The 14,453-nt window shown below is 37.3% G+C and overlaps 1 protein-coding gene across 1 annotated transcript in view; it reads left to right on the forward strand.

Moving 5' to 3' along the window:
* The window catches only part of ZC3H7B (zinc finger CCCH-type containing 7B), a 39,885-nt gene extending 27,242 nt beyond the window's left edge, over positions 1–12,643 (forward strand). Inside the window, exons 18-22 of the mRNA XM_015813600.2 lie at positions 207–312; positions 4,961–5,069; positions 6,162–6,292; positions 7,327–7,490; positions 8,414–12,643. Coding sequence (XP_015669086.1) covers positions 207–312; positions 4,961–5,069; positions 6,162–6,292; positions 7,327–7,490; positions 8,414–8,606 — 703 coding nt within the window. The 3' untranslated portion in view covers positions 8,607–12,643. The remainder of the gene's footprint in view (positions 1–206; positions 313–4,960; positions 5,070–6,161; positions 6,293–7,326; positions 7,491–8,413) is intronic.
* The last annotated feature ends 1,810 nt before the right edge of the window (positions 12,644–14,453 follow it).

Here is a 14,453-nt window from a genome sequence, read left to right on the forward strand (position 1 = left end):
GTTACAGTAGTCCAGGCACGTCCCTTTGTCATAGCTTTTTCCTTTGTGGGATTATGGTTATGGTTCACCCATTTGGATCCTTCCTTGGTTGCCATGAAAGCTGATCTTAGTAAGAATTGTCATTTTTAATGTTCCATTATAGCGAAATAAAGTTTTTATAGCATTTGTTTTCTGCTTGCCTATTTTTTACAACATGCTTCCTCCAGTTGGACCAAGGAGCGCCGCGTCCTGCTGGTGATGTCCAAAGCAAAAAAAAAGTGGGTATCTGTTCGACCCCTGCCTTCTATCCGCAATTTCCCTCAGCAATATGATGTAAGTAATGCTCTTCTTTGCACAACACTGCCTATCCTACCTTGCCTATTCCATCTTTCCGAGGTCGGTAAAATGAGGACCTAGATTGTTGGGGGCAATATGCTGACTCTCTAAACCAGTGGTTCTCAACCTGTGGGTCGGGACCCCATTTGGGGTCGATCGACCATTTCATGGGGGTCGCCAAGCAAGGCTGTCCGCCATTTTTTTTGTCCGCCATTTTTTTTGTCTGCCATTTTTTTCCCCTTTTCCGGTGGGTGCCTTACCTCCCTTGGGCTGGGCCAGCTGGTGGTCGGCCTGCTCCGTCTCTGCCGCTTGCCAGCTACGCCTCGGCCGGTGCAGGGGGCGGAAACACGCATGCGCGGCGCTCCCGGGCAGGGAAAGTCCTCGACTTACGACCGGTTGGGTAGTCCTCGACTTACGACCGGTTTAGTCCTCGACTTACGACCGGTTGGGGTCGCGGCATTAAAAAGGTTGAGAACCACCGCTTAGAGAGGGCTGTAAAGCCTTGTGAAGCGGTATATAAGTCTAGGTGCTATTGCCATTGCTATTGCTTGAGGTTCTGCATGCAGGAAAATGGGAGCAAGAGCTCAGATGGTGAAGGAGATGCTCAGCAGCCAGTATTGAAGTCCAAAGGTATCTGCCATTCAGTATTGAGCGAATATTTGATACCTGTTGAAATATGCATTCAAATTACTTTAATTGTAGTGTTTCAGAATTGTTTGGTTCTGAAAGTGACAAATATATACTACACTTTCTGTTATGCAGGTTATAGGTAGAGCAACGGGTATAAAAAGAAGCTTGATGTTCTGCTAGAAAAGATGTGACATATTCTGTGAAGTGAAGAACTGAATAGCTAGTCAAGCATTTGTTTTAAAAGGAAGTTTTAAAAAATAAATACCACACTTCAAAATAAAATCAACATAGTCACAACTGAAACTATTGCCTTTGGGGGTTACTTTTTTGAAGGCGAATAAGACTAGAAATAGCAGATTTTATATAAATAGATGAAAAAGTATATGTCGATGCATGCAATGAGATATGCATTTGCATAGACTTTATGTGTATCCTTGGGCAAATGCTTCCTGAGAATTCTAATATGCTCTATTGTCTTTGAAAAAACCCCCCATAAAATTTAAGGCTACTGTGAAAGGAAATGTTGTTATTCAATCTAATTGTGTCTTTGTTGATTGGTAAAATTGTGTGCAGATTTTTGGTATTTTTGGAAATATCAGTCCAGTCTGTTTCTAATTGGAATGTCTGCTTCTTTCCTTTGAACAAAAAGCCAAAATATTTTGTTGGCATATGTTAGTGATGAGTAAGAAAAAGGGAGGGAGATGATAAACAGATCATTTTTCTAATACACATGAATGGTTTTAATTATAGAATGGAAATTGGAAACTCCAATATAACTTTAGGACGTGATCTTTTAAGAACTGTACAAAAAAAAATTTCACAGCAGAAGTCTTTCTTCAACTGCTCTTGGGATGTGTGGTTACATTTTGTGCCCAAAGATGTCAAACTCATATCAAAGAAGCCTCTTTGTGGAGAGAATTCCAAAGTCAGGATGTCATTCCTGAATATTGTATCTCCAAGCACTATCTTTCTGCCTGAAAATTTTTTAAATGCAGTGGGACTTGGAAATTTTATATAAAAGAAGTTAGCCCTTAACATGTCTGGATTCTATGCCACTCAGGGCTTTCTGAATTTGAAGAAGCAATCAGAAGATGCATTTTATTTTGGTATAGCTGCAAAGCTGCAGCTTATGTACTGTACTGTATATTAATTAAAGACAGTGTCCTTATGTACTATATATTAATTAGAGTATTAATTAATCGGTTAAGTAATTTCTGCTGAGGAGTTGTATCCAATCCATGAATTCTAAAACCTATGTGAAAATTTATGTAAAAGCTTTCTAAGACATAGGAACCTCTTGGGCTTAAAACCTTCACCTTCATACTATACAACAGTGCCTTTTGCAAGGTTTCATAGTTCTATTTCTTGTCCCAATCAAAATAGTTTCTTCCTTGCCTTGGAAAAAATAAATAATAAGATTGCTTAGAGATGACATGGCAACTCTGGTTTTTGAGTAGATATTACTTTAGTGACCATTAATTTAAGGAAAATGTAGCAGTATACAAATGAAAAGGCTGCTCTGTAACTGGAAGTGTCAGTCCACCAGATGTTAAGTGACAATGGTTTGTTAACTTGTTCTTCTCAGTTGCAGTTCTCAAAAGATAGTAGCAGAGGTCACTGGTGATTGAGGCTGCATTAGATCCACTTTGGGAATGTAGTCTTATTTGTATTCATTTCCCGAAGAGAGAGATGTGATTTGGTACAGAGCTCTTTCTGATGTGGCAAAAGAGTTGACAAATGGGCTTTAAGAACCTTTATCTAAATTTTGTTATGGATTTTTTTTCTTAAAAAATGACTGCAGCATTCTGAGGCCACTGCAGTAGATCTGAGTTTAGATCCACACCCTGAAATATCTCGCATCAGGTTTTTTTCTGTTTCATTTTAAGAGAACGAATGGAGAGGAGGGTAAAACATTGAAGTTTGAAGACTTTGCCTAGATGGTTGAGTACTGCTTAATGCATGAGGGGAACATAATGTTGAAGCAATGCATGATGATAAAAATATTATCTAATTAATAAAAAAATGTTGCCAGATAGTCTAGTTTAATGTCTCTGTTTAGTATAGTGGCCAACCAGATCCTTACGTTAATATAGGTGAAACTGAAGGCTATAACTCTGTCATACTGCTGGTTTCAAGCAACTGCATGACAGATCCAGCTTTGCATTGCCAGTGAGAGAGGGAGGTGGGAGGGAGAGTGACACATTGATCACTCAGCGATAACAGATTTTCAGCAGACAGGAAAATGGACTTGTCATGGCTATAAGGCTATGGAGCTGTAAAGGAGGAGCACGTTTCTCTCATCTTGGCTCTTTAAGCAGAAGAAGACTGAAGGAAAGGCAAAGGCAAACAAAATAGGTGATAAAGGAAAAGCAGATGCTATGGAGAAAAAAAGAAGGACAGGTTCCTGACATAATTAGACTGTTCTGGAGACTGGTGTATATTGTTTACTTATAGCAACGTATGAAGAAAAGGGTCATCCTGGCAGGATCCAATCTCGGTAGATCATCGGGACTAAGAGGATTAGTCTTCTGAGCTTTCAGACTTGTGCTGGAGCTCAATTTCAGGGAACTTCTCTGACATATTCTGGTAGAGAGAAGTTCCCTGTGGATGGGATCCAGCATGAATCTGAAAATTTGGAAGACTAAAACTGACTCAGATTGGATCCTGCAGCATTATCCTGGGACAGATATATTTGCCTTCATTTATGAGAACCATCCTTGCATATTTGTGAAGGTAGAACGTGGTTCTGTCACTCTGGAAGAGAAGAAGGCAGGAAACTGTCCTTAGATCCAAACCCTAAAATGCAGGGAGTGCCCTTGTATTCTGCACAATAATTGCTTTTTTGCACACTTTATGCCATATTAATCCTGTTATTCCCTGTAAAGGTAATCCTCGAGTTAACAACAGTTTGATTCATGACCATTCAAAGTTACAAGGGCACTGAAAAAACGACTTGTGACCGTTCTTCACACAACCATTGTGCAGCATCCCCATGGTCATATGGTCAAAATTCAGATGCTTAGCAACTGGCTCATATTTATGACATTTGCAGAGTCCCAAGGTCATGTGATCCCCTTTTGCGCCTTTTTCACAAGCAAAGTCAATGGGGAATCCAAATTCACTTAACAACCTTGTTACTAACTTAAGAACTGCAGGGATTCACTTAACAACTGTGGCAAAAAAAGTCATAAAATGGGCCAAAACTCACTTAACAAATGTCTCACTTAGCAAAAGAAATGTTGGGCTCAATTGTAGTTGTAAGTTGAGGACTACCTGTATATCTTTTGTGACTATTCATGATCAGAATATTGAGACTGGCACAGACCTGAGGCATGTAGATATTAGGCATACATTGAATATGTGTACTCCATGTGGTAAAGCCTTCAATTGAAAGCTCTTAACAAAGACCGACCTCAGGAAAATGCAGAATTTTAGCACATATTGTAGAAATACTTCCATATGTTATTTTCTAGGTGCCATTTTGAAGATTTGCATATGCAATTTGCTATGTATATAGCCAAGGCTATTACTTTTATCACCTTTTCTCCCTCCCCTCTGGCACCAAAATGTGCTCATCATCACAGTACATAGGACTGAGAAAGCTTACATTTTCCCACCCTGTATGCTGTTGCATTCATCAACAGGCACATAGGTGGGGAAAAGGAAGAGATATTGAGATGATTAAATCTCCTACCTGCCCCATAAGCAAGCAGTTGGAGAGCTGAATATATAGTAATTCTAATGGAAAATGGGATGCTCATGCTGTTTGTTGTGTTATCCAGTGGATCATGTCCAAAGTGGCAAACAGAGTAGCAGCAGCTTTGAAAGCTGTGGTAGGTTGTATTCCTCCAAGGAACCCTATATGGGCAGTAGGTTACCCCCATAGAATCACTACTGAGTGTGTAATGAATTCACAATACTTTACATATCTTTTCCTTGTTTGATCTTTACCAGCTTAATTCACATGAGAAAGAAAGTATTTCTGAAGGCCATAAATTTTTCTGTCCCTTTCCAGCTCTGTATTCATGCCCAAAATGGTAGGAAATGCCAGTATGTTGGAAATTGCTCCTTTGCCCATAGCCCTGAAGAGAGAGAGATGTGGACCTTCATGAAAGAAAATAAGAGTAAGTGGAATATTTAAATTTGTGTCTTTATATATGTTTGGGAGCTACGGATTTATTTGTTTGTTTGCCTACCTGCCTGCCTTCTGGTTTCTGATTTCTCCCTCCCATCCCCATCTCCAAGTACTCATTGATGATGATAAATGCTCAATGTCAATATAACTGGCTTCTGGTAAAACATAGTGTGCAAGCAGACAAAGTTTAACTAAGATTTAACATTAAGTCATTAGAAAGTCATTATTATCTCAAGCTGGGGATTTATGTCTTGGAATGAATATGCAGATTCTGGTTTCCTGAATTCATAATTATTACCAGAATAATCCCCCCTTGAAAATGTCCACGTGCTACAATGAATTTTTAAATTGGCTTCCACTGATATTAATGAAAGGTATTTGAACTTCATTATGGTGGAGAGGAAGTTGGCAATGTAATGAAGAGGAAAGTTAGCTCTGCCTTTTCAATAGTGGCTGCCTTTGAAAATGTCCCAGGATGTGGGGATTACGCCAGATCCAGGACCTGAAAAGGGGTCTGGTTGAAGCAGGATCTGGACTGAATTGTGCAACTGTTTCAAAACAACAGGTTTCAATGTTCAGAAGGAGCTGCATTCTTTCTACTTCATTTGATAAAATATGTTAGACTGGCACCTATTCTATGTCAGTCTTCAGATACTGCAGCTGAATGATAGCACGTGTACCTTGCATGGAAAAGATCCTAGGTTTTGTCCAGGGGTAGGCAACCTTGGCTCTTTTATGACCCGTGGACTTCAACTCCCAGAATTCCTGAGCCAGCCATGCTGAGGGGAAAGGGAAAGGTTTCCAAGCTGAGCCATGATGGCTCAGGGATTCTGAGAGTTGAAGTCCACGAGTCATAAAAGAGCCAAGGTTGCCAATTCCTGGTTTAGTCCCTGAATCCTGAAGCCGGGCTGAGGAAGACTTTTTGTCCGACATCTGAAGAGTGCTTTTGTGAGATTGAATAAGATTCTGTCTTGGTAATAAAAAGCTTTCAATGTTGGTAGCCAAACATTCCTGTGTAGAAAAATTGTATTGATAGGATGCAAAAGTGACTTTAGTTAATCCAGCTGGTATATTGTTGCAGTTTTGGATATGCAGCAGACTTATGACATGTGGCTGAAAAAGCACAACCCCGGAAAGCCTGGAGAGGGAACACCTCTAACATCACGAGAAGGAGAAAAGCAGATCCAGATGCCCACTGACTATGCTGACATGGTAGTGTCATATTCTAAATAATATTGTGATACTTGTTTATTTTTATTTTGCACATGAATATTTTAAGGTAGTGTGCCATAAAATGAAACTCATATCAGCAACTTGCATCTCATAGAGATCTTCAGTACAGCACTATACATGCTCAGCCAGTGCTGGTTTTGCCATAATTTTGCAAATTAACGTGGCACATGAGAAGTGTCGTCCCCAAGAGTTGTTCTCATTATCTCTAAAGCCCAAACACAGCTACTTGATGAAGTGGTTGTCAGCTTATCAACTTGTGAAAGCACTGTGAAGAAAAGAATCCTCCCTCCCTTTTATATTCTTGCTTTAAATCATAGTTCTTCTCCATGTGCTCTGCTGGAGATAGTGATGCTCTGATCTCATTACACAGCGAAGGAAGTTTAGACTGTCACATTATACATTGTCACAGACAGAATGATTGCCTACCCTGGAATAGAAGGTTGAGGGCCCTTTACTCTGAAGATCTCAGAAGCCAGTCAATGTATAAATTTTACTAACATAAGATTTGTTCATCAGTAAGATACAGAGATAGGTCATTCTATATTTATTGATTATATTTAGATGGAAATCAAACTTGTAGGATTTTTTTTGCAGAACAAACCTTCCCCGTGAAACAAATGTTACCCTATTCCATCAATCAACACATGAATTGTAGCAGGAAACTACAAAATGTTTAGTAATTCATATCTTTGGTGATGCATCCTGCAGGTCTTGCTCTGTCAAGTAACCAAGTGGAAATAGAAAAATATGTGCCACTTTTAACAGAATCATTATTTTGGGCTCCTGAGTATTTTTCAATTTCTAAGAAACTTGACTATTTTAATAGTAGAATATTTTTTGCTGATACTCAGTGCTGTTAACAAATAAGTATGACTCCTCAAAAGAACAGTGGATTTAGCTATGGAAAATTAGTTTTATTCGACAATAAAAGGCTTCCCAGCCATTTTTAGAGCAGTCATCAGTGCAACCTAGTAAAGTTATAGGACTGTATTCTCTTGTTTTCTGGTGGCCAGATGGGTTACCATTGCTGGCTTTGTGGAAAGAACAGCAACAGTAAGAAGCAGTGGCAGCAGCACATCCTGTCTGAGAAGCATAAAGAGAAAGTCTTTACATCTGACAATGACTCCAGCTGCTGGAATTACCGTTTCCCAATGGGAGAGTTTCGGCTGTGTGAAAGGTACAACTCACAACATTTCCCCTTTTTAGGTCATGTACTCCTGCTGAGTAGGGGGAGTGTGTGAAATTTTTGCTACAGTTTAACTACAATTTAAAGGAAATTATCTCTGCTACGTCTGTGACTCACATTCAGATATTTTTCATGGCCGCAGGTAAGTCTTTAAATCAGTATTTTTCAACCTTGGCAATTTGAAGATATATGGATGGCAACTCCCAGAATTCCCCAGCATGCTGGCTAGGGAATTCTGGGAGTTGAAATCCATACAAGATTGTATGGTTGTATGCCAAGGTTGAGAAACATTAATTTAAATGCAGAATTTTTCTTGCAAAGATGGGTTTAAATATGCATTCAGATATAATATGCTTGTGTCCTTGTTTACCAACTCAAGAAATAGTGTATTTTAAGCAAATTAGTACCTTATATTCTTATGGTTCATATAAGAACTGTGTTTATTCCTGGGCTGATGATTTCAGAAGCTCTAAAATGTTGCTCAGCAGTTTCTCTCTTCTACTATTGATTCTTTAGTTAATCTTCATAATTGATATACCTGCTTTCATGTGATTTGTTTGAAGGTGGCCACTTTGTCGGCAGAATATTTTGTTAACTGATCTAGATTCCACATATGCTAGAATCTAGATTGTTTGCTGAAAAATCTGTCCCTTTCATGATATGGGCCCTGTGGCTTTAGGGCAGGGGTTCTCAACCTTGGCAACTTTAAGACTTGTGGACTTCAACTCCCAGCTGGCTGAGGAATTCTGGGAGTTGAAGTCCACAAGTCTTAAAGTTGCCAAGGTTGAGAACCCCTGCTTTAGGGAAAGATCTTTCTCTAATTTAAAATTACCTTTCTGAGTTAAAATACTAGAGAATTAAAGAAGAGATAATCCTATTTAAAAAATTGATAGTCGTGTACTGCCCTGCTACAGGTTCCAGAAGACAAAAGGCTGTCCCGAAGGAGAGAAATGTTACTTTGCTCATGGACAAGATGAGTTGACAGAATGGCTTGATCGCAGGGAAGTAATGAAGCAGAAACTGGCTAAAGCTCGAAAGGATATGCTGTTGTGCCCTCGAGATGATGACTTTGGCAAATACAACTTTCTATTACGAGATAGTATATAATTCTGGGTAGTGGTGGAAACGAGCAGACTTTTCAGAACTTGAGTAAAACGAAGCTTGGGCAGCTACAAAGAGCCTGATAGTTGTTCCAATACTGTGGCTTTGATTGTAAGATAATCAAAATGATTCACTGATGTTGAATGGAATTAAGGATTGAATCATCTGTAGCCAGTGGACACAATGCTTCTATCATTTTGTTTTCAAAATTATTTTGGTCAATTACCAGCTTCTTTTTTTTTTCTTTTATAAAAGAGAAGATGTTCTTCCTTTTAATTTTCCAGCCAATTCTTATTTTGAACATTTAATTTTTGATGGGATAATATGGTATTACAGAAGCAAGCTTAGAACGAAGAGATATGTCAGAGATGCAGGGTTTTGTTCAAGCTAAACTTGTGTGTTAGGCCTTTCTGGTCACAAACCATAGTGTTGAAATTAACAATACAAAATGTTGAATATGAATAAGATATAAGCTTCCACCACTTCGATCTGATTCTAAAACGTTCAGATTATTCTGGTAGTTGCTTTTAAATAATAGTAGTAAAGTATTTACTATTTAATACGACTAAGTGGTAATTAAAGAAATACTAGTAAAGAATACATTAAGTCTCTTTCTCCTTATAGCCAGGATTCCATCACAGATTAAAGCAGACAAAGAATTTTAATCCTGTCACATGACATTAGAAAAGCAATTGGCTGTCTTTGGAAGCAATTAATTTTTTCATATTAAAGATTATTAAAAATACAATTGATGATTGATGATTGATTTAGGCCTTGTATGAATATACATGTCAAAGATAACTTTTATTTCTGATGGTCAGCAATCACAACAGTTAATTTTTGCTTCTTTAGAGAGAACTTTAAAAATATCTGAGAATTTGCCTGTACAGGAACATGTTAATATATTTGGGTTTCTGCAGAGAACCTGCTTGTTGAAAAAGAATAGTTTCCACTGTACATATAGTTTTCTCTCTAGTAGGTACAGTTCTGGTGGCTATGAAAAAACAGTAATGATGGAAATGAGATGAAAGGTTTGTTCTCAAGGTGTGGATTTTATAAATATGATTGCGCCAAAGAATCAGGTTTGTAAACTTTCTTTGGCATTAATAATTTAGCACTAATTATAAAAGTATCTTGGTAATTTTGATCTCAAGGGGCAAAAGAAATTAAACATTTTCAAAATAAACTTAAAAAATTCATCTGTTTAATTTAAATTGCAAATAAGAGACTTGCAATTAAATGTTTCATATCCCAAACTAATAGAAGTTAAACATAAGACTAGAACATTAAGCTTCTTTCCCTTTTCTTAAATAAAGAACAAGAAAATTTCCACTGAGCCAATATTTAATGTACCTGTGAAAAGAACTACAAGAGGCTGTAATTTAAAGTATCTTTACTAGGAATTAAGTTCCACTAACTTAGTGGTCAATTGAGCAATAAAGTTGGGAAAAATATAATAGTAATATTTCACAAAATTATTATATAATAGACTGCAGAAAAAAGTCACATTGTTTGATGTGATAGGAAGAAACAAATGATTCATAGTGTATGGATTTTGCAGCTGTAACCAAAAAACCCCCAGCATTTTTAGTGCAATTATCTTTATTGGTCTGATATATGTTTAGGGTATATGGTGCTACAGAATTGGCTTTTATATTTTTGCAAAGTGGATGAAGGCATGGTGTAACCTGAATGTGAAGGTTTCATGTAAAGATATCTATCTAGACTCTGTAGGCTTGCTTACAAAATGCTTTTCTCTCTTCCTTAATAAAGTGTGAATGCTGTAGAATGTTATACCTTTCTTCTTTTGAAGTAATATCAGTCAAGATGATCTACCCTTGTTCATATGAAGAAGAAAAATGAGTATAATAATTATAAAATGTATAATAATTATAAAGGAAATGCAGTTAATAAGAAGAATATAATGTCAGTCTCTTTTTCTGCTATTATTAATTGATATAGATGGATTATTAACTCTTGTCTGATAATTTTTACATTTAATGACTCATTTCTGCCCATCATAAATTTTTGTCTAAAATCATCTGTTCCCTAAATAAAAGCAAGTATTTTTGGTTTATTTTAATGATGCAGAGATCAACCTTTCCTGAGAAAAGTTTGGATGCTTTTTTCTAAGTTTTGAAGAAGAATACTTTAGCACCATGCATCCGATGCCCTCCAAATGTGTTAGATTGCTGCTCCCATCGTAAACATTGAACATGTTAATTGACTGATGGCCTGCAATGAAAGAAATTGTTTATCAGTCTAGAGTGTGACTGAGCAGGGAAATTTATGTATTGGGTAAAGAATCTTTGTATTTCTAAATCTTTTAAAAGTAGTTATGTTCCCCAATTGTCATCCTGTTGTGGAACCCATATATACCTGGGTTGAAAATTGTTTAAACCAGCCCATCCCCAGTTTGATTGTTATAGAACTTGTAACAAGACTTTTCAGATTCTGATATACATTTTCCATTATCCTAGAAGTTTATTTTTATAAAAGGAGTACATTTTTGTCTCTTGCCTCACTAATTAAATACCGAAGTCTTAATTATTGATTCTGGATTAAATGAAGTCACAGGACCCCAGTTGCAATTAAATGAGCCAGATGCACCCCTTCTTCCCATGCATAGATGTGTTGAGTAAGTTACACAATACACTATTATATGTTCAATTTGTTGGTCCTATTTCTCTAAGAAAAATATAGGTAAATAAGAGATGGATGCTTAACATTCTAAACTGTCTGCTGAATCTAGAAATATAACCATATGCTGTGTCAATCCAAGATATGTGCATTTATTTAGATTATAGAGCTAAATAAAATGTTTCCTTAAAAAAGTAATTAATTAGTTGTAGCCTTTTTCTGCCCTCTTCAGTACAGCTGTGCTAGAGAGAAAAAAGGCTTGTGGATTATGATGTTAGAGCACGGTGGGTGCACGTATTCTGGGCATTGCAGTGGAAAATTTCATTTTATTTCCTGATATGATAATCTGGTATGTGGTGTTGCAGTATTTTGTTACCAGACTTGTTCTAGTGTGTATATATGTACTCCTTTCATAAGACATATATATGCAGGTATTAAATATATCACTCTATATAATATTATATATGTGTGTGGTATTAAGGAATCTTTATTGAGAGTTAAGGAAAAGGACTCAAGCCAGGGAATATAGCATCTCTCATTGAAAGAAAGAAGCTGTGGGAAGGGGAGGAATATTTCTTTGGGATCCAATAAAGCATTGATTATTATCCCCATCAGTCACGAATTTACCATTTTGTAAAACCTTGTAAATCTTATTCATAGAAATAAATATTCAGCTAATGAGGTCGTAAAATTTGTTTATTGTTTTGAGGAAGGAGATACCAGACAGGAGTAGGGGCGCTCTTTTGACATTTTGTTTCCTTTTCCTTTGTCAACCCTGAGCTTGCAGAATCATCAGTTTCTGCTATATTACGTCTTGCTATATCCTGCAGCATTTAAGTCCAGTGCTTTTAACAGCTGAATTAAACAAACAGGATATCGTTACTAAAATTTAATAAGTTGGTTTTTCAGAAAGCATTTGAGAATGATGAAATGTCATTGATTGTAATTATTAATAAATACAAAATGTGCTTCTGACATCTTGGAATGACCTATTATTCTTTATATAAAAAGTGATACCGTATAAGATGCCAAAGAGGAAAAAAAGCTGATAGACTCCTTTCTTAGACCTGAAAATGGAGCAAGGTAAATTTGAATGGGATGCTGGTTAACTAAGCTTTCCACCAGATTGTCCCTTAGAAATGTGATGAGAGAGGAAAGTGAATGAAGGGAGATGCTTTATTTCTAAGCTGGGTTTGTAATATGCTCGAGAGTCCTTCAAAATATCTATTAATATATTTTAAGAATACCACACTTTACTATTAAAGAGTAATTAATAATATCTTTCACAAAGTCCAGTAATCAAATAATACTGTAGATGTCCTAATATAACATTCTTGTCCTTAATAAATTTGTTTCTTTTAGCCTTTGTAATAGAAAATAAAAGTGTGCACTTTAAACCTTCACCCTGTGCTTTGTATACTGATGTTATCCTTATTACATTGTCTCTTATTATTCAACATAACTCACATTGGCTAATGACTAATAACATAACTCAGACCGGAGCATTTTATGGCCTGCACTGCAGGCCATGTCCAGCCCTTTGGCTGTTCTCGTCTAGCCTGCAGTGGCTGGGGGGGTGGGGGAGGCAATGGCAACCCTCCACAATAGTCCTGGTTTCTCATGTGGCCCCTTGGGAAAATTAATTGCCTACTCCTCGAGTAACCAGTAGGTGGCTACAATTTTATTTGTTGTAGACCAGTTGTTTCACTTCTATTGGGTTCAGTCTATAATTTGTTAGATCTTCTTCCACATGCTTCAGCCAACTTTTCTTTGAGCAGATCACAACCACCAGGCTTGATTTCCAGGACAGTTGATAAGTGTCTGAAACACCATGGTCAATACATCTGAATTGCATCATCTACTATAGACTGGTTGCAACATCCTTTTTTAATAATTTCATCTTGTATTTTGTCATAAATTGAAATTCCCAATATTTGTAGTGCTTTGGAAAACTTTGAGAAGTTTTTTTCCCCCAAATGCTGAAGCAATGTCAGATGGCATATACATTTACTAAATAAACTAGTCAATGCTAGGAGTGATCAGTGGAAAAACTAGGGGCTACCCTAGTTGGCTGGACACTATAAGGATAATACCACAATGGCCATGGTGAATCTAAAGGAGGCAGTGTGAGAAAGGGATACGGAGAGTGTTGATCCATAAAATGGCCAAAGGTCAGACACAACTGAATGACTGATGATGATACTACTGAAAATCTTGTTCCTATAATCTTAACTGGGTGAAACTGCATCAAAGAGCAGCCATTTTTGAATCAAAGTACCTCAAATGGGCTTATTTACTTATTAATTTTATTAGCCACCCATCTCTCTTCAAAGCAACTCTGGGTGGCTTACAATATTAAACGCAATAAAACCATAAAAGATAAATATTTCTAAAAACAATAAAAATAGAATTATAACCTAAATAAAGTAACAATTACAAGATGGGGAGGAAAGGAGGATTGGGGGGGGGGAGAATGTGGGATTTTCTCTTAATTTATCAACCACTTGCAGTATAATACTTTTCATTGGGGCCCCAAGCCAGCTAACAGAGCCAGGTCTTCAGGCCCTTACAAAAAGTCAGAAAGGTGGGAGCCAATCTCACCTCAGGGGGTAAGATGTTCCAAAGGGCAGGAACCATAGCAGAGAATGCTCTTCTCGACCCTGCCAGCCAAAATTCTCTGCCAGCATGGGTGGGGTGGGCCAGGCCCATGGGGGGGGGAAGATGGTTCCTCAAGTAACCTGGGCCCATGCCATGTATGGCTTTAAAGGTGATAACCAACATCTTGAATTGCACCCAGAAGCAAACTGGCAGCCAATACAGTCTGTGGAGCAGTGATGTAACATGGGCCAACCTAGGCACCCCAAGAACTACCCGTGCTGCTGCACTCAGCACCAGTTGTAGTTTCCAAATGCTCTTCAAAGGTAGCCTGAAACTTACGGAATATGTTCAAAATTCGGAACCCATAAATCCAGTAAAATTGAAATTTGCAAATTTTACAAAACATTTTATGACGTAAAATTATCATAAAACAGTTTATGACATAATACAAAACGTCATAGAATATTTCCTGTACAGTTCAACAGGCTACGTTCAAGGCAGAAACATCTCTGAATATATCCCAATTTTTCCAATGAAGGCAGTACATTAGAAATTTGGTCACTTTTGAAGGCATTGAGGAATCCAATAAGGAATGATCTCTGAAAGGATAATCCA

This window comes from Protobothrops mucrosquamatus, unplaced genomic scaffold (assembly GCF_001527695.2).
Source record: "Protobothrops mucrosquamatus isolate PMUCROS unplaced genomic scaffold, P.Mucros_1.0 scaffold173, whole genome shotgun sequence".
Lineage (NCBI taxonomy): Eukaryota > Metazoa > Chordata > Lepidosauria > Squamata > Viperidae > Protobothrops > Protobothrops mucrosquamatus.